The 27,172-nt window shown below is 46.7% G+C and overlaps 1 protein-coding gene across 2 annotated transcripts in view; it reads left to right on the top strand.

Annotated features, from left to right (window-relative positions):
* HECTD4 (HECT domain E3 ubiquitin protein ligase 4) overlaps nt 1–27,172 on the top strand; it is a 333,766-nt gene that overhangs the window by 169,476 nt on the left and 137,118 nt on the right. For both annotated transcript variants that reach the window (XM_088449233.1, XM_088449232.1), the window contains exons 27-39: nt 5,727–5,831; nt 5,935–6,023; nt 7,424–7,599; nt 10,808–10,943; nt 11,090–11,231; nt 11,320–11,486; nt 11,852–11,998; nt 12,614–12,798; nt 12,915–13,068; nt 14,462–14,742; nt 15,058–15,247; nt 16,567–16,648; nt 23,930–24,132. In XM_088449233.1, coding sequence (XP_088305359.1) covers nt 5,727–5,831; nt 5,935–6,023; nt 7,424–7,599; nt 10,808–10,943; nt 11,090–11,231; nt 11,320–11,486; nt 11,852–11,998; nt 12,614–12,798; nt 12,915–13,068; nt 14,462–14,742; nt 15,058–15,247; nt 16,567–16,648; nt 23,930–24,132 — 2,057 coding nt within the window. The remainder of the gene's footprint in view (nt 1–5,726; nt 5,832–5,934; nt 6,024–7,423; nt 7,600–10,807; nt 10,944–11,089; nt 11,232–11,319; nt 11,487–11,851; nt 11,999–12,613; nt 12,799–12,914; nt 13,069–14,461; nt 14,743–15,057; nt 15,248–16,566; nt 16,649–23,929; nt 24,133–27,172) is intronic.

Genomic DNA, 27,172 nt, shown 5'->3' with positions numbered 1-27,172 from the left:
TGCAGGGTGGTCTCTCGCCTATTTAATACTTAATTGGTGAGAGAGGTCACATACGTGGTGCCATCATGTCTGAAAGTGATTTTCCCCTCCGGCTACAGTGTACCACGTGCAAAGTACCGTTAGCGGAGGGGGAGGGTAGCGCGGAGGGCCTTTGCCGGCAGTGTTGTCCATGGCGCGGCCTATTACGGTTACAGCACCGGTACAGGAGCCGCCCTGGGCTTGTTTCGCTCAGGCGTTAACAGCTTTAGTGGGCCAGTTAGCTCCGCAGCCCGCGTTTACTCCGATGGGTTTGTCCCAGCAGTCTGTGGTGTCGTCACCCATGCAGGGGTTCCCACAACAATTGGTGGTACCACACAGTCTCCCTATTTCCCCGCTCCCGGGTTCTCAGGAGCCAGCGTGGGTTAACTCCCTGACGAGTTCTTTACAGCACTTGTCGGATGTGTTGCAAGGGGAGTCTGTGATGCGGCCTCATAAAAGGCCGGTGGCGTCTCTGTCCGCTCCTTATGAGGATGACGAAGGGACGTCTGATGATGGGGAGATTCTGGATCCTTACGATCAGGAACCTTTCCATACTAAGGACGCTGATGCTAAGTCCAAAGTATATATTCCTGGACTTATTCGGGCGGTCCGCACAGCCTTGGTGATTGAGGACGAAGTTCCCCCAGCGGCTAAATCTAAGTATGCCTTTTTCAAAGATGTGAAGGGCGATGCCACAGTCTTTCCTCTTTCGGGTCAGTTGGTGGACCATTTAGAGGAGGCGTGGAAACAACCTGGCAAAAGATACCAGCCGCAGAGACGCCTGGCGGTGGCTTATCCGTTCGCGGATAATTATTTTGCTAAGTGTGAATCCCCTCCACAGGTGGATTCTCACGTGACCCGTCTTGTCCGTAGTGCCACATTGCCGATGCCATCCATGTCCTCCCTTAAGGATGCTACGGACCGCAAGGTAGAAATCTGCCTGAAGTCCGCTTATTCCCTTGCAGGGGGGGCAGCACGGCCGGCTATGGCCATTTGCTGGGTTGCCAGAGAGATGGACCGCTGGGCGGATTCATTAGAGGCTTCTTTTGAATCCGACTGTCCGGCCGAACAAGCGGAGTTGATTGGCAATCTCCGTGATTCGGCCACCTACATCAACGAGGCGGCTCTAGACATTAGTACTCTGGTGTCTAGAATTTCTTCAGCAGCGGTAGCTGCTCGTCGCACCTTGTGGCTGCGATCCTGGAAGGCGGACGCAGATCCAAGAAAGGTCTGGAAGCGTTGCCGTTTACCGGAGAAGTTCTCTTCGGTCCGGATCTGGATAAGATTGTGGCCACGCTGGCGGCAGCCAAATCTACTTGTCTCCCGTCGGCCGCTGCTCCTTCTGGTTCTGGACCATCGTCCTTTCGGTCATCTAGGGCCCAGGGCAGGCCCAAACCACAGTCGTTTCCTCGACAGGCTGGCCCTAAGAAATCGGTCAAGCCCCGGAAACAGGCATGGAGTACCAGACGTCCGGCCCCCAAGCCAGATGACAAGCCTGCGGCCTGACGGTCCGGGTCTCCCCTTGGGGGATCCCAGGGTGGGAGGCCGCCTGCTGCAGTTCTCCCGGTGTTGGTCGTTCACTACGACAGACACTTGGGTTCTGGAGGTGGTCTCTCACGGGTACGCCCTCTCCTTCCGGCACAGACCCCCGGCTCGATTCTTCACCACGGGTCTACCATCAGACCGGAACAAGGCTACGGAGCTGCGGAAGGTATTGCACACTATGCTCCAGGCTGGAGTTATAGTGCCTGTTCCATTCTCCCAGAGGGGCCAGGGTTTCTATTCAAATCTATTTTTGGTACAGAAACCCAATGGGTCATATCGTCCGATTCTCAACCTCAAAGCACTCAACAAGTCTTTGCGGGTCCCGAAGTTTCGGATGGAGACCCTACGGTCCATCATTCTGGCGCTGGAACCTTGGGACTACATGGTGTCATTGGACATACAGGACGCTATGGCGGTCATGGCGGCTTCTCTGCGGCTGCAAGGAGTCCGCATGTTGCCGTACTTGGACGACCTGTTATTGGTGGCAGGATCTCCAGAGCTCCTGTTACACCACTTGGACCTGACCATTGCACTGCTGCAACGGCACGGCTGGCTAATCAACTGGCAGAAGTCCACTCTAATCCCGTCTCGGAGGATTCTGCATCTTGGAGCCTTATTGGACTCGGGACAGCAAAGGATCTTCGTGACGGAGGACAAGATCTCTGCTTTACAGTCAAGGGTGCGCAGTTGTCTGCACAGCCGCCGGGTGTCCTTACACTCGGCGATGAGCTTACTGGGCTCCATGGTGTCGGTGTTCGACATGGTGGAATACGCCCAGTTTCACTCTAGACCTCTGCAGCACCTGATCCTGTCCAAGTGGAACGGGCTGCCTCAGTCTCTGAAGTTCCAGACGATTGTGCTCACCCCGGAGGTTCGCCTGTCCCTTGCGTGGTGGTTAAAGATGACCCACCTCAACAAGGGACGTCCGTTCTGGGTTCCAAATTGGGTCCTGTTGACAACGGACGCCAGTCTTCGGGGCTGGGGAGCAGTTTCGGGTCCACACTTGTTTCAGGGCAGGTGGACACCGACAGAAGCGGAGCTTCCAATAAATATCTTGGAACTCCGTGCTGTCTTCAATGCTCTCCTGCAGGCACAGCGGTTTCTCCAGGGTCACCCGGTGCAGGTCCAGTCGGACAATGCTACCACCGTGGCCTACATAAACAGGCAAGGAGGAACTCGCAGTCGGGCGGCTCTCGTAGAGCTCTCTCGGATCCTGGTTTGGGCGGAGCGCAATCTTCCGGCCATATCAGCGGTCTTCATCCCGGGAGTGCTAAATTGGGAGGCGGACTTTCTAAGTCGCCAGGACGTTCATCCAGGGGAATGGTCCCTGCACCCGGACGTTTTTCAACTACTGGTGGACAGGTGGGGTCTTCCAGAAATCGACCTCATGGCGTCCCGGCACAACAACAAGTTGCCGGTGTACGGGTCTCGCACAAGAGACGAAGGGGCGTCTCTGGTGGATGCTCTGTCCGTCCGGTGGACGTTCAGGTTCGCATACCTGTTCCCTCCGGTCTCCCTTCTTCCACGGGTAATCCGGAAATTCAAACAGGAAGGAGGGACGCTCCTGTTGATAGCTCCCGCGTGGCCCAGACGGCACTGGTTCTCAGACCTTCAGGGTCTGTCCGTGGACAGTCCTCTGCGGTTGCCGCTACGACCGGACCTTCGGTCTCAGGGTCCTTGTCTTCACCCGGACCTGACTCGGCTGTCTTTGGCAGCGTGGCTGTTGAGACGGCCATGCTGAGGTCCTGGGGGTTTGCCAGCTCTGTGGTGCGTACCATGTTACGAGCTCGGAAACCGTCTTCCGCGAGGATATACCATCGCGTGTGGCATACGTTCTTCCAGTGGTGTCGACCGAGAGGTTATGCACCGCGGGAGTTTCGTCTGTCTCGGATTCTCGCCTTCCTGCTAGCGGGACTAGATCATGGGCTTCGCCTTGCTTCTTTGAAGGTACAGGTTTCGGCCTATCTGTCTGGTTTCACCGTAGGATTGCTACAATCCCGGATGTGCGCACCTTTATGCAAGGTGTTCTCCGTATTCAGCCGCCCTTTGTTCCACCTGTGGCGCCTTGGGATTTGGCTGTGGTCCTGAGGGCTCTCCAAGGACCGCCGTTTGAACCACTGGGCTCAGTGGATATTAAATGGCTAACAGCTAAGACTGTTTTCCTTCTGGCCGTTGCTTCAGCCAGACGTGTTTCTGAGTTAGGGGCTCTTTCTTGTAGACCCCCTTTCTTGGTTTTTCATGGGAACAGGGCAGTGCTCCGCACTCGGCCCGAGTTTCTTTCCAAAGTTGTTTCCCAGTTTCAGGTTAACGAGGAAATAGTTGTTCCGGCCTTTAACTCACCGGGTCTGTCCGTGGGTGAGGCCTCTTTGGATGTTGTGCGGGCCTTAAGGACTTATGTGGACCGCACTTCTTTGTTTAGGAAGTCGGACGCTTTGTTGTCCTCTATGGCTTCTGTAAAAAGGGTTGGCCTGCTTCAAAGCAAACTTTGGCAGCCTGGATCCGTATGGCTATTTCTGAAGTTTATCTTCATGAAGGCCTACCGGTCCCTCCTTCTCTGAAGGCTCATTCCACTAGGTCTGTGGGTCCTTCGTGGGCAGCTCGACGTGGTGCCTCGGCAGTTCAGATCTGCAAGGCTGCTACGTGGTCTTCTGTCCATACCTTCGTGAGGTATTACAGGTTTGACACCTTCGCCTCTCAGGATGCTTCCTTCGGGCGGCGGATTCTCCTTTCTGCACAGGAGCGTCCCCACCCTTAAAGGATACTGCTTTGGGACATCCCCAAGGTATCCTGTGGATACCCTATGGACCCTGAAGTAGAAAATATGAGATATGGTAAGAACTTACCCTTGTTATCTCTATTTCTACGAAGTCCATAGGGTTCCACAGGACTCCCGCCCTGTCGCACCTGTGCTGCAGATGGGCTTTGCTCTGGTCACCGGTTTTCCGTCTCCCTCTGGTGAGAATGTGATTCTTGTATGTGTCCAGATCTTTGTTCTCTCTCTTCCTTCTCCTCCTCCGGCCTATGGCTTGGTAACTAACTGAGGTGCCTTGTCCCGGGGGCGGGGTATAGGAGGGGGACCTAGTGCATCCTGGGAGGCTGAAAGCTTAACTCTTTGGTGCCCTGCGACTGACGTCACACCTATACCCAAGGTATCCTGTGGAACCCTATGGACTTCGTAGAAATAGAGATAACAAGGGTAAGTTCTTACCATATCTCATATTTTGACTTTCCTCTTTTGCCATTTAAACTGAAATTTAGCTAGGAGCAAAATGGAGTCTAAATATTCAGAATTCGTTTTGAAATTGAAAAATAGACTTACATTTCTGTGGATGTATACTACACGACTTTGCAGATTGTAATCACTGAAAAAAACTGACTTTACTTCTCGTTTTGTAAAATGTTTTAAATTAGCCACTTGAATGAGTTGGCAGCCTTTTTGGAAAGTATTACATTATGTTTGCCCCTTGAGGAAGTCATGATTTAAGTATCCTTTAACAGAGAGCCTGATTTATCCTCGGACGCAGTCCTGATTCAGTCGCAGATGACCGATTGTTTCGGGGCAGTGCATGTGCTGCAGTTCGCATGTGCCACGATATTACTGCGAACTCTGCCTGTATGCTGCAGGCGTTTGGGGAAGGAGCAGGGAACGTTTGCTCAAAATAAAGGTGTGTCGCTTCCATTTTATTGGAGTGCCGAAGCTATTGTCTGCGTCTCCCGACGCACACTCACTGGCCTCTGCAGCTTAGATGCGATGGACATTCTGAGTAACCTTCGAATGCATGTATTGAATATGAGAAGCCATAGGTGGGCGTCTCGTTTCAAAAGTTGAGGCCTGCATAATTTACATACCTTCTCAGATTCGCTGCTACCAAAGATGCAGCACTGATGACTCCTGCGTCCACCTCTGAATAAGGCCCATAGCGAGGAATGGTGCAGTGACTGCCACGATTGAATTTGAGATTCTGATTCAATAGTTCTTTTTAGACTACTTGAATGTTTTTTTATTTATCTAGTAGTTTGCATCTAGTGCTTGGAGATTAGTATGTTTGGAATATTACATTATTGTAAAAAACTTACTGATAATCACATATGGCAACGTTATTTGATTTTCGTTAACTACATGACGCTAGAACATGCGCACTCATTAGCCGCTTTTTTGACAGAGTGTTGCTGAGCTGGAACAGAAATGGCAGAGTGAGGTGGACGATGCATTGAATGGAAAGCTGGAGAACAATGCTCCCTTCTTCTACGACTATCACTTCAATGAAGTAAGCGGATCAGAAGTCTCTGAAATTGCTGTTTTGTTATTTGTGTTACCCGCACAATGGGGCAATCAGTATTTAATGCCTGTTTTGTATTCTAAATCTCTAGAGCAAAGTAAAAGAATTAGAGCTGTTATGTTCGATGAAAGAGTTAGTGATTGATGGAGGTGATCCTGAGAATATGGTTTTCTCTCTCAGGTGGGTAAAGCCAAACATTCGCTGATATGCTTTCATGTAATTTGTGATCGTCTCTCAGCTATTTTGAAAGAAATAAAATTGCAGGACCTTCTCTTCACTTTTTCTTTTAATTCACTTTTTGGATAGATCAGTGGTTTTCAACCTCAACCCTGATATGTCTGTGAAAGCAGGTGGGATAATGACTGACCCAGCAAAATAGATGACCTCTCCTGTGCATTATCACAGTATCCACAAAAAATGACCTAGGGTGGTCCTTGGGGACTGCAGTTGAGAACCATTGGGATAGACAAACAAATAGTTTGTACTATGTAAAATTCAAATTACTTTCCACTGTTGTGGACCTCATTTACAGTGTGCAGAGCTTGGTTTTGAACTAGTGTGTGAAGATGGCCTGCATAGCTCATTTTATGGTGCAAGCCTAGTCTCCACTCCCTGGGGACAACTCTGCTGTACACAAGTGTTTTTGTGGAATAAAGATGCTTGTGCAGTGCTTCACCCTATGTTGGCAATTCCTTAATGCAGTGGTTCTTAGGACCCCACACAGTTCACGTATTGCAGGTCACCCAGCAGGTGCACAGGTGCATTTATTACTCACTGACACATTTTAAAAGATCCACAGGTGGAGCTAATTATTTCACTTGTGATTATATGAGGAAACATGGATAACATGCACTGTTTGGGGTCCTGAGGACCGAGTTTGAGAACCTGTGCCTTAATATCTTTCCACAAGATAAAATCTTATTTTCACACTGCTTAGCTAAAGTAAGCATCTCAGTGTCCCTGCAACACACACACAATTGCCAGACATGTTCTTTGATGAAAATCAAACATCCAAAGCCACCAGTGAGGATCTTGCACTGTATTTCATCCATTTTGTGCATTGCAATTGTAGCCCAGTGGCCCTTCTGTTGACTGAATGCATATTGCAATGCCATATCAAAGGGAAATAGTACCAATGAACTTCCCTAGGAACTGAGTGCCATCACTGAGTAATGGACACTTTGTGGTTCCTAATATCTAACGGCATTCTATTTAGGTTAGCCCCCAAATACTGGTCACTCCTGTGTGCAGGCGAGAGATGCACATTGATCTTTTATGTGAGCATTTTAAAAAACATAGTATTATTCTCCATTACAGTCTCATACTTGATCAGATAATGGGAAAGTTTCAATCAGGAATGATATTCCATGAGATATTAGAGTAGGAACATTTTGCTTGTTTTTGTGTATAAGCAAAAATAATCAATCGTTTACCTACCACAATATCTAATGCACCATGTAACTTTTGACTGATCTTTTTATATACAAAGGTGAGACCAATATTTTTTTTTATACCTTTCTGGTGGATTTTAGCTACTACGGGTTTTTTTTTTTATTTTACTTTTTTTTTTTCTACTTCAGAGAGAAGTTTTTCCAAGAGGTGAATTCCCTGATTCAAAAATCCTCACATCCCATGGCAAAAACGAAAACACTGGTGAAGAGCTTGATGAACCGAGCAGAGTTATTACTTCATGTTACTATTGCAGCACAATCTGGCATAACCAGAAGTATATCGGGCACACCTACAGAGCCTCCAGGTATACAGTATTTCAAATATACTTCATTGTTCAATGGAGATTTATCATAGTTTCTTGATCAACCACAGACCATATAGGTAGGGTTATGTGGCCATACATCTGCGATGAATGGCCCCAATTCCCCATTCTGTCGGTGTATAGGGGAAATCCAACATGTTGGAAATACTAGATTCACTGATCCCATCCAAATAATTATTGGGATTGGTGAGTCGGGGATTTTTAACAGGCTGTTTTTACCCAATCCGATGACCGTTCACTGATCATTGATGGCCGCCAATCGGCGAATCTGACATCAGATTAGCAGAACTGTAAATCGGGGCCGTATATTATGGCCCGCATTAGGCGCCAACCCTGAGTTAGCCCTTCACTTGTATCCAAACCCTTTTTTCCTCTGCTTCTTTGTCTCCTCATACGGCACAGAAAATATTATATTATTATTATTATTATTACCAGTTATTTATATAGCGCACACATATTCCGCAGCGCTTTTACAGAGAATATTCGGTCATTCACATCAGTCCCTGCCCCAGTGGAGCTTACAATCTATATTCCCTACCACATGCTCACACACACATATACACACTAGGGGTAATTTTGTTAGGAGCCAATTAACCTACCAGTATATTTTTGGAGTGTGGGAGGAAACCGGAGTACCCGGAGGAAACCCACGCAAGCACAGGGAGAATATACAAACTCCACACAGTTAGGGCCGTAGTGGGTATCGAACCAACGACCTCAGTGCTGTGAGGCAGTATTATATGGACATATATAATGAGGCATATGTCCTAACTTTTGTCTTTATAAACACCTCTACAAGAACAGAGCCTAGAAGCAGTACAACATCAGACTATGGATTACTAAAGGTCTGAGCAGAGGTTTGCTCTTCAGAGTGAAGCTTAATAAAATTTAGTACAATGTAATAACCACTTGACTTTGAAACAAAATATTTAGACAAGGCTTCTCTTAGTAAAATATAACAAATTTAATATATATAATCAAAATGAGCATTTATGACACAGATGAGACCACATAATAAAACATACATATATAAAATAGTGTCCCTTGGACTTAAATCGGTCTTTGTATAAAACGATGTGAAATATGAAACCAGTTAACTTGAGTATAAATCCTCACTAACGAAATGCAATTAGTCACAGCCTCCTGTATAGTTTAGTTGCGTACATATAGTGTGCAATGCTCACCGGCAAGTTGAAAAGCACAAACTGGGATTCCTTTAGCTTAAGTGCACAGGATCCAGAGGAAATGCTTCCACTCAATATTAGTGTCTGCCTCCCCGTATAAATTGTGGAGGATGGCGGCAGTGTGTCTCCGCTGTATGGCTCTCCTCCCGAGTCTGGGGAACCACAGTGTTTCTGTTTACAGCGGCTGGTGCAGTATCCTGGAACTCCTCACACCGGGTCCTCCCCGTGGGGATCACTTGCCTCTGGTTGCAGCCGGTAATAGCCACTTGATACTGGATGCACGCTGATGGACCTTGGTATAACGAAGTTCTCCAAATGGTACAGGTCCACACAATGTGACAGAGCAGGTATATCTGGATTGCCTGGATGCAGTCTGTGGGCACTATTATCCTTTTGTCGACTGGTTTCGCTTCCTTCAGGGAGCTTTATCAAGACCCTGAATCCTGGATCCCATACGCTTAAGCTAAAGGGGAAGCAATCGGGAAGCCGACTGCCTATATGCCGGCAGCCGGCTTCCCGACTGTCTTATCCCGGCAAGGGTGAAATGCCGGGCGTCTACATGTAGACGCCCGCATTTCCCCGACGCCGGGAGACCGGGGACCGGCATCACGATCGTAGTGATGCCGGGCGTCGCGAGCGGACAGCCGCGGGGGGGACGGGTTAGGTTTAGGGCTCCCGGGGGGGACTTGGGGTTAGGCACCCCCCTGGGAGGGTTAGGGTTAGGCTAGGGGGAGGGAGGGTTAGGCACCCCCGGGGGGGGACTTAGGGTTAGGCACCCCACCGGGGGACTTAGGTTTAGGTAGCGGGGAAGGGGGTGGTTAGGGTTAGGCACTTGGGGGGGAAGTTAGGGTTAGGCACTTAGAGGGGGGATTAGGGTTAGGCACTTGGGGGGGAAGTTAGGGTTAGGCACCCCTAAGGAGGGTTAGGGTTAGGGGGGTTAGGTTAGTGGATACTTACCTATCCACGATCGGGATTTCCAGCACTGTCAGGCTTCTGCTGCGTCGCACTCTGCTCCATGCGGCCGGCGGTATTTCATACCCATTCCAGCTAAAGGATCCCAGTTTGTGCTTTTCAACTTGCCGGTGAGCATTGCACACTATATGTACGCATCTAAAATATACAGGAGACTGTGACTAATTGTATTTCATTAGTGAGGATTTATACTCGAGTTACCTGATTTCATATTTCACATAGTTTTATACAAGGACCGATAAATCCAAGGGACACTATTTTATACATGTATGTTTTATTATGTGGAAGATTTGTTATATCTCATGTGTGTCAAAATTGCTAATTTTGATTATGTATATTAAATTTGTTATATTTTACTAAGAGAAGCCTTGTCTAAATGTTTTGTTTCAAAGTGAAGTGGTTATTACATTGTACTAAATTTTATTAAGCTTCACTCTGAAGAGCAAACCAACAATCTTTTGGGTCTATTTGGTTTTGAGAACTAACTAGCCAGCTGGTACTGGCTGATTGGATTAGCAGCTGTGAGTGGAAAAGCTAAATTGTTTATTTACACTAGCGCAAGCATTTCAGCGGTCGGGAAACCGTAGGGCTGTAACATAATTTTTTCTGAGCAGAGGTTTGCCATTATTTTTCACTTGAATCTGAGAGGTCCCCATGTACTAAAGACTAATGCTGGTAATACAGCCTTTATTACAGGTGGACCAGTACATATCACTGCTCACTGCCACATTGCTGGGTCTGTCCTTACCAGGGCAGCTAATTGCATTTTACAGAAAGTGCTTAAAAATGTAACATGCAAAACCAAATCAGTAAGGTGCCCTTATTTATTAAATAAATAATATCAAGAAAGTATTTAAATTTACAATTACCGACTTTTGTGTGCATCCTTATTATTTTATATTTTTTACCCTTTTTTTTATTACCTTTACTTACAATCTTTGGTGTAATGAAAATGAAGATTATTTCTTAATGTTAATTCCGTTATTTGTTTGTATTTGTACTGACATTTTTCTTGTCATTTGAACAATTTCCAGCATGTAAATCTGTATCTGAGGCCAAAGTGATCTCCCACGCAATGCGTCAGCCCGTCTTCCTGCGCAGCATGTCAGCACCCTCTGATCTAGAAATGATTGGAAGCAACGATCTGGAGTTTAACAGATCAAATCCACGGTAGAGCCATATTTCTTTAAGATTTCTACATGTGCACAGATTTTAGCGAAATGTAGAAGAAGATAAAAAGTCTGATTCTTGTACAAGAAAAGCCACATGCCTTTATATCTGATCTCTGTCATGTACCTTCTGCTGTTGTTTTTCAGGAGACGGAATGTAAGCAGTCACAGGAGCAGCTCTTTTACTCTTCTGCAGTCTCTGGCTGTTGAAGACAGCAGAGATAAACCAACATACAGTGTTTTGTTAGGTCAGCTGTTTGCATTCATTGGAACCAATCCTGACCAAGCGGTATGCCATACTCTAGACCTGTGCATGTTTTGAATTGTCTCTGGGAGGCTGGAGTTATACAGTTTCTTCACATTAGTCTCTATTGCAGGTATCCAGCAGTAGCTTTTTGCTTGCTGCTCAGACAAGGTGGCGTCGTGGGAATACACGTAAACAAGCCCTGGTGCACATGAGAGAGCTGCTGACTGCTGCTGTTCGAGTTGGAGGAGTAACACACCTGGTTGGACCAGTTACTATGGTGCTTCAGGGAGGACCAAGGCAGGATAATTTATTTATTTATTTTGTGAGCTCCTATAGTAAATGTCGTGAGACGTTTACTCTGTATTATTTTATGGTGGTTTATTATTACTATAAAATGTACTTTTTGTGGTATAACTGTGAAATTATAATACATTGATCAGTATTGCCTGATATTCCACTACAGCGCTATCCCTTCCATTACAGAGTTAGACGCTTGATTTGACCAAAATATTTTGTCTGCAGTCAGCTGAGCTGATATCACTGGTCCTACAACTGTCTGAATCCACACCATGCATTGCAACAAATCTAGGCTGCATGTTAGTTATCATGTATTGCTGTATTCATACTTCATGCTGTGTTTGTAAACAGTGTGTTCTTCACAGGATTGAGGAGCTCACATGTGGAGGGATGGTGGAACAAGTCCAAGAAGCCTTTGGGGAGACCATGACTTCAGTTGTGTCACTCTGTGCTCGCTATCCTATTGCCTGTGCTAACAGCATAGGCCTTTTGTGCACCATACCTTATACTAGGTAAGGTTATATGTAAATGTGCATTAGAGATTAAAGAGAGTTGTCTGAACTTGCATTATTTATTTTTTAAACAGCGTCTATCCCCCAATTTGCTGAGCCATGGTGGTTCTTCCATCAAGAATTTCGCAGTTTCACAGATATATTGAGATATTTTTTCTAGCTTCTTCTCACTCATATAGCCTGCAGAGCTTTTTGCGTAAGCAAGCGTGAGTCGAGGTGGCAGCTGATTGGACAAGTCAGTCAGAAATAATGACTTGCAGCTGTTCCAGAAAGAATGCAGCATTGCTTCCCACCAATGCATTTAGATTTGTATTATTACACAGAATTAGGGAACAGTTCTCATTTTCACGGAATACGTGTTCCAAACCATCTCAATTGCATTAGCTGTATCTGTAGATTACCACCACAAGTGTGTGAACGTGCTACAGACTACTAAAACATATCATCACACGGTCATTGTAAAATAATCAAGAACATTATTAGTGTTTAGATACTGTGGAACTCTTGCGTATAATCTGTAATAGAATTTTTCAGAACAAGTCAGATGACAATTTATCAATATTGCTTGCACCGACTTATGCTATGCATTTGTGTATCCTCTTATCCTCTACTAAGGAGTGAAGAAAAGTGCTTGGTACGCAGTGGATTAGTGCAACTCATGGACCGATTATGTAGCCTGAGCAACCAGGCAGAGTCCAGCTCTAGTGAGAAACAGACCAAAAAACAGAAAGTGGCAACCATGGCATGGGCAGCCTTCCAGGTGCTGGCCAACAGATGTGTAGAGTGGGAGAAGGAAGAAGGTATAGATAGATAATATTTGCTAGTTCATATGCCTTATTCTGATTAGCTTGTTTTCTTAATGAGAATGTTCTTTATCTTTTTCTATGATACTCTTGGATACCGGCACACACTGAAGGTGGTTCTACAGAGGCCGTACACTCTGGTTTAGCTCGGCAGGTGTCCACCCTTCTAACTAACCATCTGGCACGAGCCACAGAATGTTGTGGAAACCAGGCTGCTGGAAATGATGCTTTGCAGGATGTTCTCAGCCTTCTGAACGACCTCTCTAGGTAATGGACAGTAGCCACATTGACGTGGCATTAGGATAGAAGCTTACTATTTTAGTAAGTAAAGTGTACAGTGTCAAATTAAGATGGAACAGTTTTGAAAAACAAGCACTACGTGTATTTAACTGTAAATATGTTTAAATATGTTTAAAAATGGGGCAGACTAGATGGGCCAAGTGGTTCTCATCTGCCATCAAATTCTATGTTTCTATGTAGCAATAAAATGTTAGCTTGCGTTAACAAGCAATGAATGAATAAAACCATAAAAATAGCATTAAAAGCAAATACAAGCAATACAATTAGTTGCTGATTAGCAGTAATGTTATAGCTCTATTCCGATATTTTCTGGGCCTCTAAGAAACCGGGTAAGTGCGGCAGTAGGTCATTTATGGCTGGAAAGCCTCCTTACCCTACATTTGCCCTGTCACTTCCCTCTGGTTCTTTTGGAGTGCCAGCAGTCTCTTTTCCTTGCTGATATTTACAGCCTCTATGCTCCGCGCTTGATGATTAGGTTGTTATTCTGAAGCCTTCAGGAAAGGGATAATGTGAAATATTTACAATCACTTTCTTTTTAATAAAACCATTGGGGATAAATTATACTGTGGAAAAATATGCAATTATTTCTGTATTTGCATCTATTAATATGAGTTAGTATGGTTGACTGTGTCCTTGGCTATACAATTTAATCACAAATCATCTAGTAATAAGAATAGAAGCTGAAACATCAGTCGTCCCCTCATATTTTAGTTTAATCACAGTCATCTATTATAATGACTTTCATAAGGTTTGATGCATTGTGGCTGTTCTGTTCCCAGACATTCCAAGTACAATTTATTATATAATCATGTATAACTAGCGCAGGCGCCCTGGACTTCATACACATAAAAGCCCCCCTGGTGGTGAGCCACAAACATATTACTCATGGCAGCTGCTGGACATAATGCCACGTGGGTGGGGGGGGGGGGGGGGTGAGAACGTGACAGGGAGACAAAAAGACAGTTAGAAAAAGATGGGAAGTCAGAGGGAAAACAAAACATGCAATGACTAGCGACTCGGCAAATTACAAGTCCAAAATACTAGTTTACACAGAATTACAGCATGAGTACCTTAAATGGGCCAGGCCAGGCTTGTCAAAGTTACATAAATGTTCAAAAAGACTATCTTAGACTGTATATATCCAGACACTGCAAAGTCAGACAGCATAATGGCTCCAGTAGCAGAAGCCTTTGAGAGTGTTATTGCTAGTCTTAATGTAATCCATCCAATAAACCTTGAAATAAATAAAATTAAGACATTTGTTATATTGTAAACCATTCACTGTGTAACTAGATAACAGATTCCTCTTGATCCAGTTATATGATCATTATATGCTAATCATATTACTTTATTCACATAGGAGTCAAATAGGGAAAGCAATACTCAGCCAGCCCGCTTGTGTCTCCAAACTTCTATCGCTACTGTTGGATCAGCGCCCGTCCCCAAAGCTTGTCCTCATCATCCTTCAGCTGTGCCGTGCTGCCCTGCCACTAATGAGTGTGGAGGACTGTGGTAATGTGGAGCTTCCTCCTTGGAGCTACACTGTACCATCCCTGAACAGTGAGCAAGAAGATCCCAGTGACCCAGCCTCAAAGATTGCTTCCTTGTTGTTGGCAAAACTAGCAGACTATGTCGTCCCAGGTAATGCTCAGTGTGTAAGGCGGATGGGAAGCATTGAGACTGAAATGAAACACATTTTTCAAAATAAACAGTAGATACATACACATAATGCATGGGAGACATCTGTATTTTCAATAGCATTCCTTTATTTGTCTCAAATGATAATAAAGTTCATATATTTCACTACTAGTACAACTATATATGCTAACTACATATTAAGGAAGGAAGCATAATATATCAGACTTAGATGATATTTTAAATCATCAATGTAATCAGCAGTAACTAAAATATCTGTTGTTCTAAATCTCTGCTCTCCTGTGCCTTATTATATTTCAGGATGTCAGACTGTCCTTTCTCCCACTGCCTCTGAGCCAGACAACAACTTATCGAAAAACAGCCCAAAGAGTTCTCAGAAGGGAGATAAGGACTCTGGGGAGGAGAGTGAGGCAGTGGATGGCAAGCTGTCAATTTTCATCCACAAACGAGAAGATCAGTCTTCTCATGAAGTCCTGCAGCCTTTGTTGAGGTAATGCATGGGTACAATTACAGACATTATGCAGCTGGTACAGGTTGAGTCTCCCATATCCAAATTTTCCGAAATACGGAATAATTTTGGCATGACTAAGATAATGAAACCTTTGCTTTTTGATGGTTCAATGTACACAAACTTTGTATAAGGCTGAAATTATTAAAGATATTGTATAAAATTAACTTCAGGCTGTGTGTATAAGGTGTATATGAAACATAAATGAATTTAATTTCTGTACACAAACTTTGCTTGAGACACAAAATTATTGAAAATATTGTATAAAATGACCTGCAGGCTGTGTGTATAAGGTGTATATAACACATAAATGCATTCTGTGTGTATATTTGGGTCCCATTCGCAAGATATTTCATTATGATATGCAAATATTCCAAAATACGGAATATTCCGTTATGCAAAATACCCCTGGTCCCAAGCATTTTGGATATGGGAGACTCAACCTGTACTAATATACATTTCAGTTAATGTATAGATAAATTATAATCCCCCAATGTTCTGATTAGGAGATCCTATCTTGGTAGGGCATTTTCAATGGTTGTGGTGGGAAGCCATGACCGCTTCATTCCTATTTATGTTGTAAATATAAATAAGTTTTATTCTGGGACAAGTTTAGCTTTTCATCTGTATGTCACTTGAATTGAATTCCACATTATATGTTGTTTTATGTTGTGTAAGTAAATATAACAAAATTAAAAATTATTTACTGAATTAAATGTTATGTTAAATACGGGTAACGGATTTGACTTTCACTAGTTTATCATAAATATTTAAACGTTTAACACACAACATCGCCATAACCACAAACAGCATTGTTTCTGAAGCTGTACTTGAAGATATATTATTTTAGTGCTAGACACAGGGCGTGAGATTGAACAGGTGCTGTGGTAATATACTGTACACGGGAGTATTCCACAAAGATGACACAGCTCCTTTTGGAATATACAAAGTCTATAGCAACTCAAAAGCTTGTAAAATGAGAATGATAAAGTTGATCATTTGTAGAATTAATGAAGAACAAGAAACAAACATAAAATTTATCAGCGACCTTCTGTAACCTGTTTCATTTTTAGATCTTCAGAGCTCTAACTCTATAGCTGGAATTTGGGTGAAATGTTTGACTTTTGAAAAGCTCCCCAGAAAAAAACATTTGTAGTGGATTATTATGCAGGAATTATATTCACCAAAAATACACAATGTAGAACTACAGATTCTGCAAAGTACATAGACTCCATATATGATTGATCGTGTTTTGCCATTTACTGTATCTATTGTTGTGACTTAGTCCCTCTGCATTATAGTAGTTCAGAGGGACGACCCTTCCGTCTTGGCACTGGTGCAAACATGGAAAAAGTGGTGAAGATGGATCGAGATATGACTAAAGTTAGTATTCTTTTGTTGAGCTTCATTTGGGGAGGGAGCCGGATCAGGGTGCCCCTTACTAGGTGAAATCTAGGGAACAATCCTCACTTTATTGAAAAGTGACAGGACATAGTGCAGTACCCCTGGGACAACTGTATCAGTGAATAATAATAGAGATTTTTTCATTGGAAAATATCATCAATAAAGACACAATTTTTCATGTAATTTTCTCAAAAAAGCTGAAAAATGGGTATGATGATGTAGGACTGGGTATAGATACAATTTAATGTACCACAGAATTCTCCAGACACTTTTATTTGCTGAAATATCCTGCAAAGTGCACGTTAATGTGATGCGCAACTTCACTCTACGGTCTTCGTGGTTAATTAAATTAAACTCAGCCCTAGATATTGTGTGTAGGTTTTATGAAGATATAGAGGTGTATTCAATATGAAACGTTAACTTCACTGTCGAAGTTAACATTTCATATCGGAGTTTCTACTTCAGGGTCCATAGGGTATCCACAGGATACCTTGGGGTATAGGTGTGACGTCAGTTGCTGGGCACCATAGAGTTAAGCTTTTCAGCCTCCCAGGATGCACTAGGGTCCCCCTCCTATACCCCGCCCCCGAGCCAAGGCACCCCAGTTTAGTTTGGTACCCGGCCGGCGTCGGGTGCACCTGTCGGAGTGGGGGCTAGAAGAGCCCCTGAAGCTTTCTTCAGTGCAGCTGTGGCTGCACATCTGGATGTACAGCATGGACAGTCAGTCCTGACGTCCATGCTGTCTTCCCTACACCCCCGCCGGTACCAGAACGCCGGTACCGATCCGGGGATGCTGGTGAGCATCTGGGGTAACAGCTAGCGGTGACCCCAGATGTTCCGGACCATGGCCGGATCCAAGGGGGACAAAGGTAAGCAGCGGGGTCCCGCGGTGGGTCCCCGTTGGTCACATGGTCCTAAGTCCCCAGGCAGGGGGCTCCCTGGGGACTGGCTGCAGCGTGGAGCCAGGCGACCAACCTGCTCTTTCCACTACCCCCTGGGACAGCGGACCGCAGCAGAGCGGTAGCGCTGCGGCGTCCCAGGGGTTAAATGCATGCCAGGGGAGCACGCCTTCCCTGTCTCACAGCCAGCGCCTCCCCCGCTGCACACAGCCCTCTCTGCACGCTGCCGACTGGTCCTGTGGCAGCGCTCCTCCCCCAGGCCAGCCTCCTCTCTGCTCCTCGGCGGCCATCTTCTCCAGAACGCATGGTGAACGCTGCTGGAAGCGCTGGACGGAAGAATCGTGGTCTGGGTCCCCCCGCATACCTCTCCTCCGCTGTGGTCAGGTCTGTGTATGCAGCGCTGTGTCCTACCAGGCCCTGTGTCTGCGTAGTTGAGTGATCAGCGCTGTTAGTGCAGGAATTGATTGTCTTTGCATTGTATGTGACTGTGCTAGCGCTGCTGCCTGTAACTTTTCTCTAAACTGTCAGCTTTATTACTGTCCCTGTTATTTCTGCTAAGCCCTTGCGGTGCGGTGCTGCAGGGTGGTCTCTCGCCTATTTAAGTTATAATTGGTGAGAGAGGTCACATACGTGGTGCCATCATGTCCGAAAGTGATTTTCCCCTCCGGCTACAGTGTACTACGTGTAAAGTACCGTTAGCGGAGGGGGAGGGTAGCGCGGAGGGCCTTTGCCGGCAGTGTTTGTCCATGGCGCGGCCTCTTACGGTTACAGCACCGGTACAGGAGCCGCCCTGGGCTTGTTTCGCTCAGGCGCTTACAGCCTTAGTGGGCCAGTTAGCTCCGCAGCCCGCGTTTACACCGATGGGTTTATCCCAGCAGTCAGTGGTGTCGTCACCCATGCAGGGTTTCCCACGACAATTGGTGGTACCCCACAGTCTCCCTATTTCCCCCGCTCCCGGGTTCTCAGGAGCCAGCGTGGGTTAACTCCCTGACGAGTTCTGTACAGCACTTGTCGGATGTGTTGCAAGGGGAGTCTGTGATGCGGCCGCATAAACGGCCGGTGGCGTCTGTCGGCCCCTTATGAGGATGACGAGGGGACGTCTGATGATGGGGAGATTCTGGATCCTTACGATCAGGAACCTCTCCATACTAAGGACGCTGATGCTAAGTCCAAAGTATATATTCCTGGACTTATTCGGGCGGTCCGCACAGCCTTGGTGATTGAGGACGAAGTTCCCCCAGCGGCTAAATCTAAGTATGCCTTTTTCAAAGATGTGAAGGGCGATGCCACAGTCTTTCCTCTTTCGGGTCAGTTGGTGGACCATTTAGAGGAGGCGTGGAAACAGCCTGGCAAAAGGTACCAGCCGCAGAGACGCCTGGCGGTGGCTTATCCGTTAGCGGATAATTATTTTGCAAAGTGGGGATCCCCTCCACAGGTGTATTCTCACGTGACCCGTCTTGTCCGTAGTGCCACATTGCCGATGCCATCTATGTCCTCCCTTAAGGATGCTACGGACCGCAAGGTGGAGATCTGCCTGAAGTCCGCTTATTCCCTTGCGGGGGGGGCAGCACGACCGGCTATGGCCATTTGCTGGGTTGCCAGAGTGATGGAGCGCTGGGCGGATTCATTAGAGGCTTCTTTTGATTCCGACTGTCCGGCCGAACAGGCGGAGTTGATTGGTAATCTCCGTGATTCGGCCACTTATATCAACGAGGCGGCCCTAGACATTAGTACTCTGGTGTCTAGAATTTCTTCAGCAGCGGTGGCTGCTCGTCGCACCTTGTGGCTGCGATCCTGGAAGGCGGACGCAGATTCCAAAAAGGGTCTGGAGGCGTTGCCGTTTACCGGAGAAGTTCTCTTCGGTCCGGATCTGGATAAGATTGTGGCCACGCTGGCGGCAGCCAAATCGGCTTGTCTCCCGTTGGCCGCTGCTCCTTCTGGTTCTGGACCATCGTCCTTTCGGTCATCTAGGGCCCAGGGCAGGCCCAAACCACAGTCGTTTCCTCGACAGGCTGGTCCTAAGAAATCGGCCAAGCCCCGGAAGCAGGCATGGAGTACCAGACGTCCTGCCCCCATGCCAGATGACAAGCCTGCGGCCTGACGGTCCGGGCCTCCCTTTGGGGGATCCCAGGGTGGGAGGCCGCCTGCTGCAGTTCGCCCAGTGTTGGTCGGCCACTACGACAGACACTTGGGTTCTGGAGGTGGTTTTCCACGGATACACCCTCTCCTTCCGGCACAGACCCCCGGCTCGATTCTTCACCACGGGTCTACCATCAGACCGGAACAAGGCTACGGAGCTGCGGAAGGTATTGCACACTATGCTCCAGGCTGGAGTTATAGTGCCTGTTCCATTCTCCCAGAGGGGCCAGGGTTTCTATTCAAATCTATTTTTGGTACAGAAACCCAATGGGTCATATCGTCCGATTCTCAACCTCAAAGCACTCAACAAGTCTTTGCGGGTCCCGAAGTTTCGGATGGAGACCCTACGGTCCATCATTCTGGCGCTGGAACCTGAGGACTACATGGTGTCATTGGACATACAGGACGCTTACCTGCATGCCCCTATTCTTTTGCGCCATCAACAGTTCCTCAGGTTTGCAATCCGCAGCGACCACTTCCAGTTTCGGGCGTTACCTTTTGGCCTGGCGACAGCACCACGTGTTTTCACCAAGGTGATGGCTGTCATGGCGGCTTCTCTGCGGCTGCAGGGAGTCCGCATGTTGCCGTACTTGGACGACCTGTTATTGGTGGCAGGATCTCCAGAGCTCCTGTTACGCCACTTGGACCTGACCATTGCACTGCTGCAACGGCACGGCTGGCTAATCAACTGGCAGAAGTCCACTCTAATCCCGTCTCGGAGGATTCTGCATCTTGGAGCCTTATTGGACTCGGGACAGCAAAGGATCTTCGTGACGGAGGACAAGATCTCTGCTTTACAGTCAAGGGTGCGCAGTTGCCTGCACAGCCGCCGGGTGTCCCTACACTCGGCGATGAGGTTACTGGGCTCCATGGTGTCGGTGTTCGACATGGTGGAATATGCCCAGTTTCACTCCAGACCTCTGCAGCACCTGATCCTGTCCAAGTGGAACGGGCTGCCTCAGTCTCTGAAGTCCCAGACGATTGTGATCACCCCGGAGGTTCGCCTGTCCCTTGCGTGGTGGTTACAGACGACCCACCTCAACAAGGGACATCCGTTCTGGGTTCCAAATTGGGTCCTGTTGACAACGGACGCCAGTCTTCGGGGCTGGGGAGCAGTTTCGGGTCCACACTTGTTCCAGGGCAGGTGGACGCCGACAGAAGCGGAGCTTCCAATAAATATCTTGGAACTCCGTGCGGTCTTCAATGCTCTCCAGCAGGCACAGCGGTTTCTCCAGGGTCACCCGGTGCAGGTCCAGTCGGACAACGCTACCACCGTGGCCTACATAAACAGGCAAGGAGGAACTCGCAGTCGGGCGGCTCTCGTAGAGGTCTCTCGGATCCTGGTTTGGGCGGAGCGCAATCTTCCGGCCATATCAGCGGTCTTCATCCCGGGAGTGCTAAATTGGGAGGCGGTCTTTCTAAGTCGCCAGGACGTTCATCCGGGGGAATGGTCCCTGCACCCGGACGTTTTTCAACTGCTGGTGGACAGGTGGGGTCTTCCAGATATCGACCTCATGGCGTCCCGGCACAACAACAAGTTGCCGGTGTACGGGTCTCGCACAAGAGACGAAGGGGCGTCTCTGGTGGATGCTCTGTCCGTCCGGTGGACATTCCAGTTCGCATACCTGTTCCCTCCGATCTCCCTTCTTCCACGGGTAATCCGGTAATTCAAACAGGAAGGAGGGACGCTCCTGTTGATAGCTCCCGCATGACGGCACTGGTTCTCAGACCTTCAGGGTCTGTCCGTGGACAGTCCTCTGCGGTTGCCGCTACGACCGGACCTTCTGTCTCAGGGTCCTTGCCTTCACCCGGACCTGCCTCGGCTGTCTTTGACGGCGTGGCTGTTGAGACGGCCATGCTGAGGTCCCGGGGGTTTTCCAGCTCTGTGGTGCGTACCATGTTACGAGCTCGGAAACGTCTTCCGCGAGGATATACCATCGCGTGTGGCATACGTTCTTCCAGTGGTGTCGACCGAGAGGTTATGCACCTCGGGAGTTTCGTCTGTCTCGGATTCTCGCCTTCCTGCAAGCGGGACTAGATCATGGGCTTCGCCTTGCTTCTTTGAAGGTACAGGTTTCGGCCCTATCTGTCTGGTTTCACCGTAGGATTGCTACAATCCCGGATGTGCGCACCTTTATGCAAGGTGTTCTCCGCATTCAGCCGTCCTTTGTTCCACCTGTGGCGCCTTGGGATTTGGCTGTGGTCCTGAGGGCTCTCCAAGGACCGCCGTTTGAACCACTGGGCTCAGTGGATCTTAAATGGCTAACAGCTAAGACTGTTTTCCTTCTGGCCATTGCTTCGGCCAGACGTGTTTCTGAGTTAGGGGCTCTTTCTTGTAGACCCCCTTTCTTGGTTTTTCATGGGAACAGGGCAGTGCTCCGCACTCGGCCCGAGTTTCTTCCCAAAGTTGTTTCCCAGTTTCATGTTAACGAGGAAATCGTTGTTCCGGCCTTTAACTCACCGGGTCTTTCCGTGGGTGAGGCCTCTTTGGATGTTGTGCGGGCCTTAAGGACTTATGTTGACCGCACTTCTTCGTTTAGGAAGTCGGACGCTTTGTTTGTCCTCTATGGCTTCCGTAAAAAGGGTTGGCCTGCTTCAAAGCAAACTTTGGCAGCCTGGATCCGTATGGCTATTTCTGAAGCTTATCTTCATGAAGGCCTACCGGTCCCTCCTTCTCTGAAGGCTCATTCCACTAGGTCTGTGGGTCCTTCGTGGGCAGCTCGACGTGGTGCCTCGGCAGTTCAGATCTGCAAGGCTGCTACGTGGTCCTCTGTCCATACTTTCGTGAGGTATTACATGTTTGACACCTTCGCCTCTCAGGATGCTTCCTTCGGGCGGCGGATTCTCCTTTCTGCACAGGAGCGTCCCCACCCTTAAAGGATACTGCTTTGGGACATCCCCAAGGTATCCTGTGGATACCCTATGGACCCTGAAGTAGAAAATATGAGATATGGTAAGAACTTACCCTTGTTATCTCTATTTCTACGAAGTCCATAGGGTTCCACAGGACTCCCGCCCTGTCGCACCTGTGCTGCAGATGGGCTTTGCTCTGGTCACCGGTTTTCCGTCTCCCTCTGGTGAGAATGTGATTCTTGTATGTGTCCAGATCTTTTTTCTCTCTCTTCCTTCTCCTCCTCCGGCCTATGGCTTGATAACTAACTGAGGTGCCTTGGCTCGGGGGCGGGGTATAGGAGGGGGACCCTAGTGCATCCTGGGAGGCTGAAAAGCTTAACTCTATGGTGCCCAGCGACTGACGTCACACCTATACCCCAAGGTATCCTGTGGAACCCTATGGACTTCGTAGAAATAGAGATAACAAGGGTAAGTTCTTACCATATCTCATATTTTTTACCTGCATTAAAGTATCGGGCGCGCTCCCGTATTCAATATAAAATTAACGAAAACGGGAAACTCCGAAGTTGGATTTGCATAAAGTTACGAATTTTTCCTTAAAATTGTAAGACCCCCCTAAAGTAGTAAAAACATGGGGGATCACTATGGGTACCCCCGTTTTAGCCTGTAATTGAAAGTCGGGGATTTAAATAGCCGCAGCAGGTGTTTTTTTCCCGACATTGAAGAAGTGATGCAGAAGAGCACTTAGGTTATTTTTTTCATTTTTTTAAATGGTCCCATCAAATTTGGGGTACATGAAAATGGGTACTAGCATATTTTTATGTTCCTAAAGTAAGTTTTTAAAAATTCTGCATTTGTGCACCTGCCGCTATAATTCTATTCTAGAAAACACCTGCCGCATACTTGCAGAATAGCCCTGAACCTATTTCCCTATTGTTAAACAATTTTTTCCCATTTTTTTTTTCACCCCAATTTTTAAATCAATTTTTTGGGGTGTCCCTATTTTTTTTACCTTTTTTTTGACACAGTTCTATTTTAAATGTCAGTCCCCGGGGTGCAGGCTATTTTTTTTTAAGCCTGCACCCCTAAACCCCAATTCTGCACTTTTTTTCGACACCTATTCAATGGTGAAAACTTATCCCCGTTTTTTATCAAAGACTTTTCAAAACTGCGATAAGTCTTTGAAATTGAAAACGGTGTAAAACTAAAACCTGCGATAATGACGTCATACCTCCGATATTAACGCAAAAACGATGTTATCGCACCCATATTGAATACTCCTGATATTCTCTATATATATGTGCTGCATGTGCATTTGTATAGTACTGTATTGTATTTCATGTCCACTCTTAACTTGTTATTGTGGTAGAGTGGATGCTGTGAAGTAATCACTGAAGAATCGTCTGCCGCTCTCCGGAAAGCCACCAAATGGGCCCAGTCTGGTCTAATAGTTAGCGTTGGGCCTCCTGTTGAAATATTGAGCCCAGAAGCTGCAAGCAACCTTTCTACTGGAGACAAAAAGAAAACTGCCCAAACCTCCATCTGCAGAGAGAGAAATTCAGAGCTTGCAAGGTACCAAGATTTGAAAACATAATATAACTACCCTAAATGTGTGCCCTCCCCTGTGACCCAAGTCTTCTAAGATTAGCATTTTTAAAACCCTCATAGATGGGCATGGGCATTTTGTAGATTTCTAAATCCCATTTCTCATAAGATAAAGCTTATTATACAAAGCTTCAAACTCCATAGGAAACTAGAACTGGTTCAAGGGTTTGGAACCAAAATTGGGACTGATAAACACTTTTATGTTGTGCGATTTTTATTTCTTCACATAAACTTCGTGATCATTCTTTTGCTGCATTTTGTCATCTAACATACCATATCATGATACCCTATTTGCACTGCCCAGCAGATTGAAAGTAGTCTTTTAGATCTGTTTCAGAATCAAAAGCATTCAAGCATGTGGAGGTATAGTGGCTCAGCTAGAGTTTGGTCACTTTCTGTTTTGCATTTAACGTTTGAAACCTCCTCCTCTATACCACCGCAGCTTGTTGGGATATTCCTTTGTTTATAAGGTGCTTTTCAGGATTTGGGTACCTCATCAGATGCTGTTGGAGGTCTGAAAGTCTTTGTATTTTACATCATCCTGCATCTGTCCTTTTTTATCTTCCCTTCTCTTTCCTGATAAGGAGAAGGACATCAGCAAGGTTTTTCCTACATGCTCCAGTAGTGCTTCCAAATTGCTTAATGCACAGTCGGGTGCTGGCACCCTATATACAGCTTTTTAGACTAAAGTTCAGTGGCAGTGGTCACCTACTAGATGCCTGGGGGTGCTCTGATGCCCTAATTCTCCCTCAGATGACTCCCTCATTGCTGGATTACCAGTGCCGTGTCCTGGGAACCGCTGCTTGCATTATGCGGCTGCCACAGCCTACTGGGTGGCTGAGTGATAGAACTCTGTGTTTCTCAGACAAGAGCCTGCTACTTAAGTTCCAGTTCTATCCGTGGGGTATAACCTGAAATACAGTCTTCTGCTGGCTCCCGAATTGCTTCATTTTGTTATTGGCACCGTTTCAATGGTGTCTGTCATCTTGCCCACACTTCCATGGGACAGGGGGAGGTTCTTACTACAGAACCCCTCCTCCATTTTTTCCCATGTTCTGGTGATGTCAGACACCAACTTCTGCCAGGAGCAGCGTCCGGATGCTGGGGAGTGTGGAAGTTTTCTCCTGTTATCTTCAAGTTATTAACAGTGTCCCCTAATGGATTTTGAGGAAATGGGATTTTGGTTCTTACCTAATAAATCCTTTTCTCTGAGTTCATGGGGGACACTGGAATACTTTTGGATATAGGTGGAGCTGGTGCAGTCCGGGCACCAAAAGATTAAGCTTTGCACAGCCCGGCCTGCTTCTCCTCTATACCTCACTTCCTGCCTGAAACCTTTAGTTAATACAAAGCCAAAAGGACAAACAGTAGGAGAGGAAGGGGGGAAAACCAGGCTTACCAAACACACACACCGAAAGGGAGTGCAGAGGCCTGGACCGCCAACATCCTCAAGCAAAGTCAGGAGTATAAGGGCAGACGCCCACAGTGTCCCCCATGGACTCAAAGAAATAGAATTTATCAGGTAAGAACCAAAATCCCATTTTCTGTTTCAACCATGGGGGACACTGGAATACGTTGGGACGTTCCAAATCTATTTCACTAAGGGAGGGAATGCTCCTGTGCTGTGAAAATGACCCCTCACCATAACTTTTTGGAACCAGTCAAAGGTGTCAGTTGCCAGAAGTGAAGGAAGTGTGGTGGGAGGACCATGAAGCACAATTGGAAAAGTGCTACACCAAGGTGGCACTGACCTGAGAAACATGTGAGCGGGGCAAATGGTCCACAGTTTGTAGTAAGCGTGTATAAATAATCGAGTTCGTAATAAGCATGCGTGAAAACAGATGCCTGGCGGAAGACCAACCTAATACGACTGGTCATCCTCTGCTTGGAGGCATGTCCACATCGTTTGTAGATGTCAGGGAGCACAAATAAGAGTCTGCACCTCCAAAATGTGGGACCTGTCAACAAAAATACAGAGTTCGTGCACCACATCCAAAAACCTGAAAGACACCTGATGATCCACCAGAAAAAGAGGCGGAACCACTATATCCCTGTCAATACAGCCAAGAGATGAGTGGAGAAAAAGCTGTAAGGGTCGTAAGACCTCACAGACAGGACAAAACATCCCTAAAGTGAACCTGGAAACAGGGCAGTGAACTCAGAAACCCCCCTGGCAGAAGATGTAGCACCGACATTGAAAGAAATATTAAAAGAGAAGTTGCTGAAGAACCCCTAGGCCCAGCACCAGGACCGAAAAAGGACTTGCAGCCGCTTTAAGCAGTAGCTCATTGCACACTCTGTCCCTGGTGGTACAGTGGGGGAGCTGACCGGGACCTCAATGAACCATCCACTCCAGCGGCCTCCTCCACTGAAGGGGTATCACCGCTTTGTCTAATAGCTGCTTACCTGTTCCCTTCTCTCTGTAGGCTGTAGGCAGGGGCTGGGGTATAGGGGAGGAGAATCCCTGGCTGTGCAAAACTTAACATTTTGGTGCCCAGACTACTTCAGCTCCATCTACACCCAACATATTCCAGTGTCCCCCATGGATGAAAGCCAAAAAGATTTAAAATATGTAGAGAACTAGTTTTCAGCTACATGACATGTGTTGGTCCTGGATTGTGAGCACAAAATAAGTAACCCAGTGGCTTAATTATTTCAATAACTAACTTAACTAACTATAAATAAATACATTGACAAATGAATTGCGATTAAAGAGGTCACAGCCAAATGTATTGATTGAATTAGAAACTGTAATTAAGGGTGGCAAGAAAAGCAGCGCTAACCACCTCAATAGCCTAATCATGGTCAAAGAGGAAGGTGGCTACTCTTCCTCCCCCTATATATCTTGACTGGTAAACAGGTAAACATCACCTCTTGACTCTATAGGCTGGCTGCACTGTCACTAACACAACCTCTACCCACTCATAAACCCATTCGATAAAGCCGGGAGCTTATATAGCCTCACACAATTAAGTATTTGACTACTTTTAAGCAGCTCCAACTATTT

This window comes from Taudactylus pleione, unplaced genomic scaffold, assembly GCF_031769625.1.
Source record: "Taudactylus pleione unplaced genomic scaffold, aTauple2 ptg000479l, whole genome shotgun sequence".
In the NCBI taxonomy this organism is placed as follows: Eukaryota; Metazoa; Chordata; class Amphibia; order Anura; family Myobatrachidae; genus Taudactylus; species Taudactylus pleione.
Note: the sequence above shows the minus strand (reverse complement) of the source record. Positions and strands in the feature narration are given on the sequence as shown.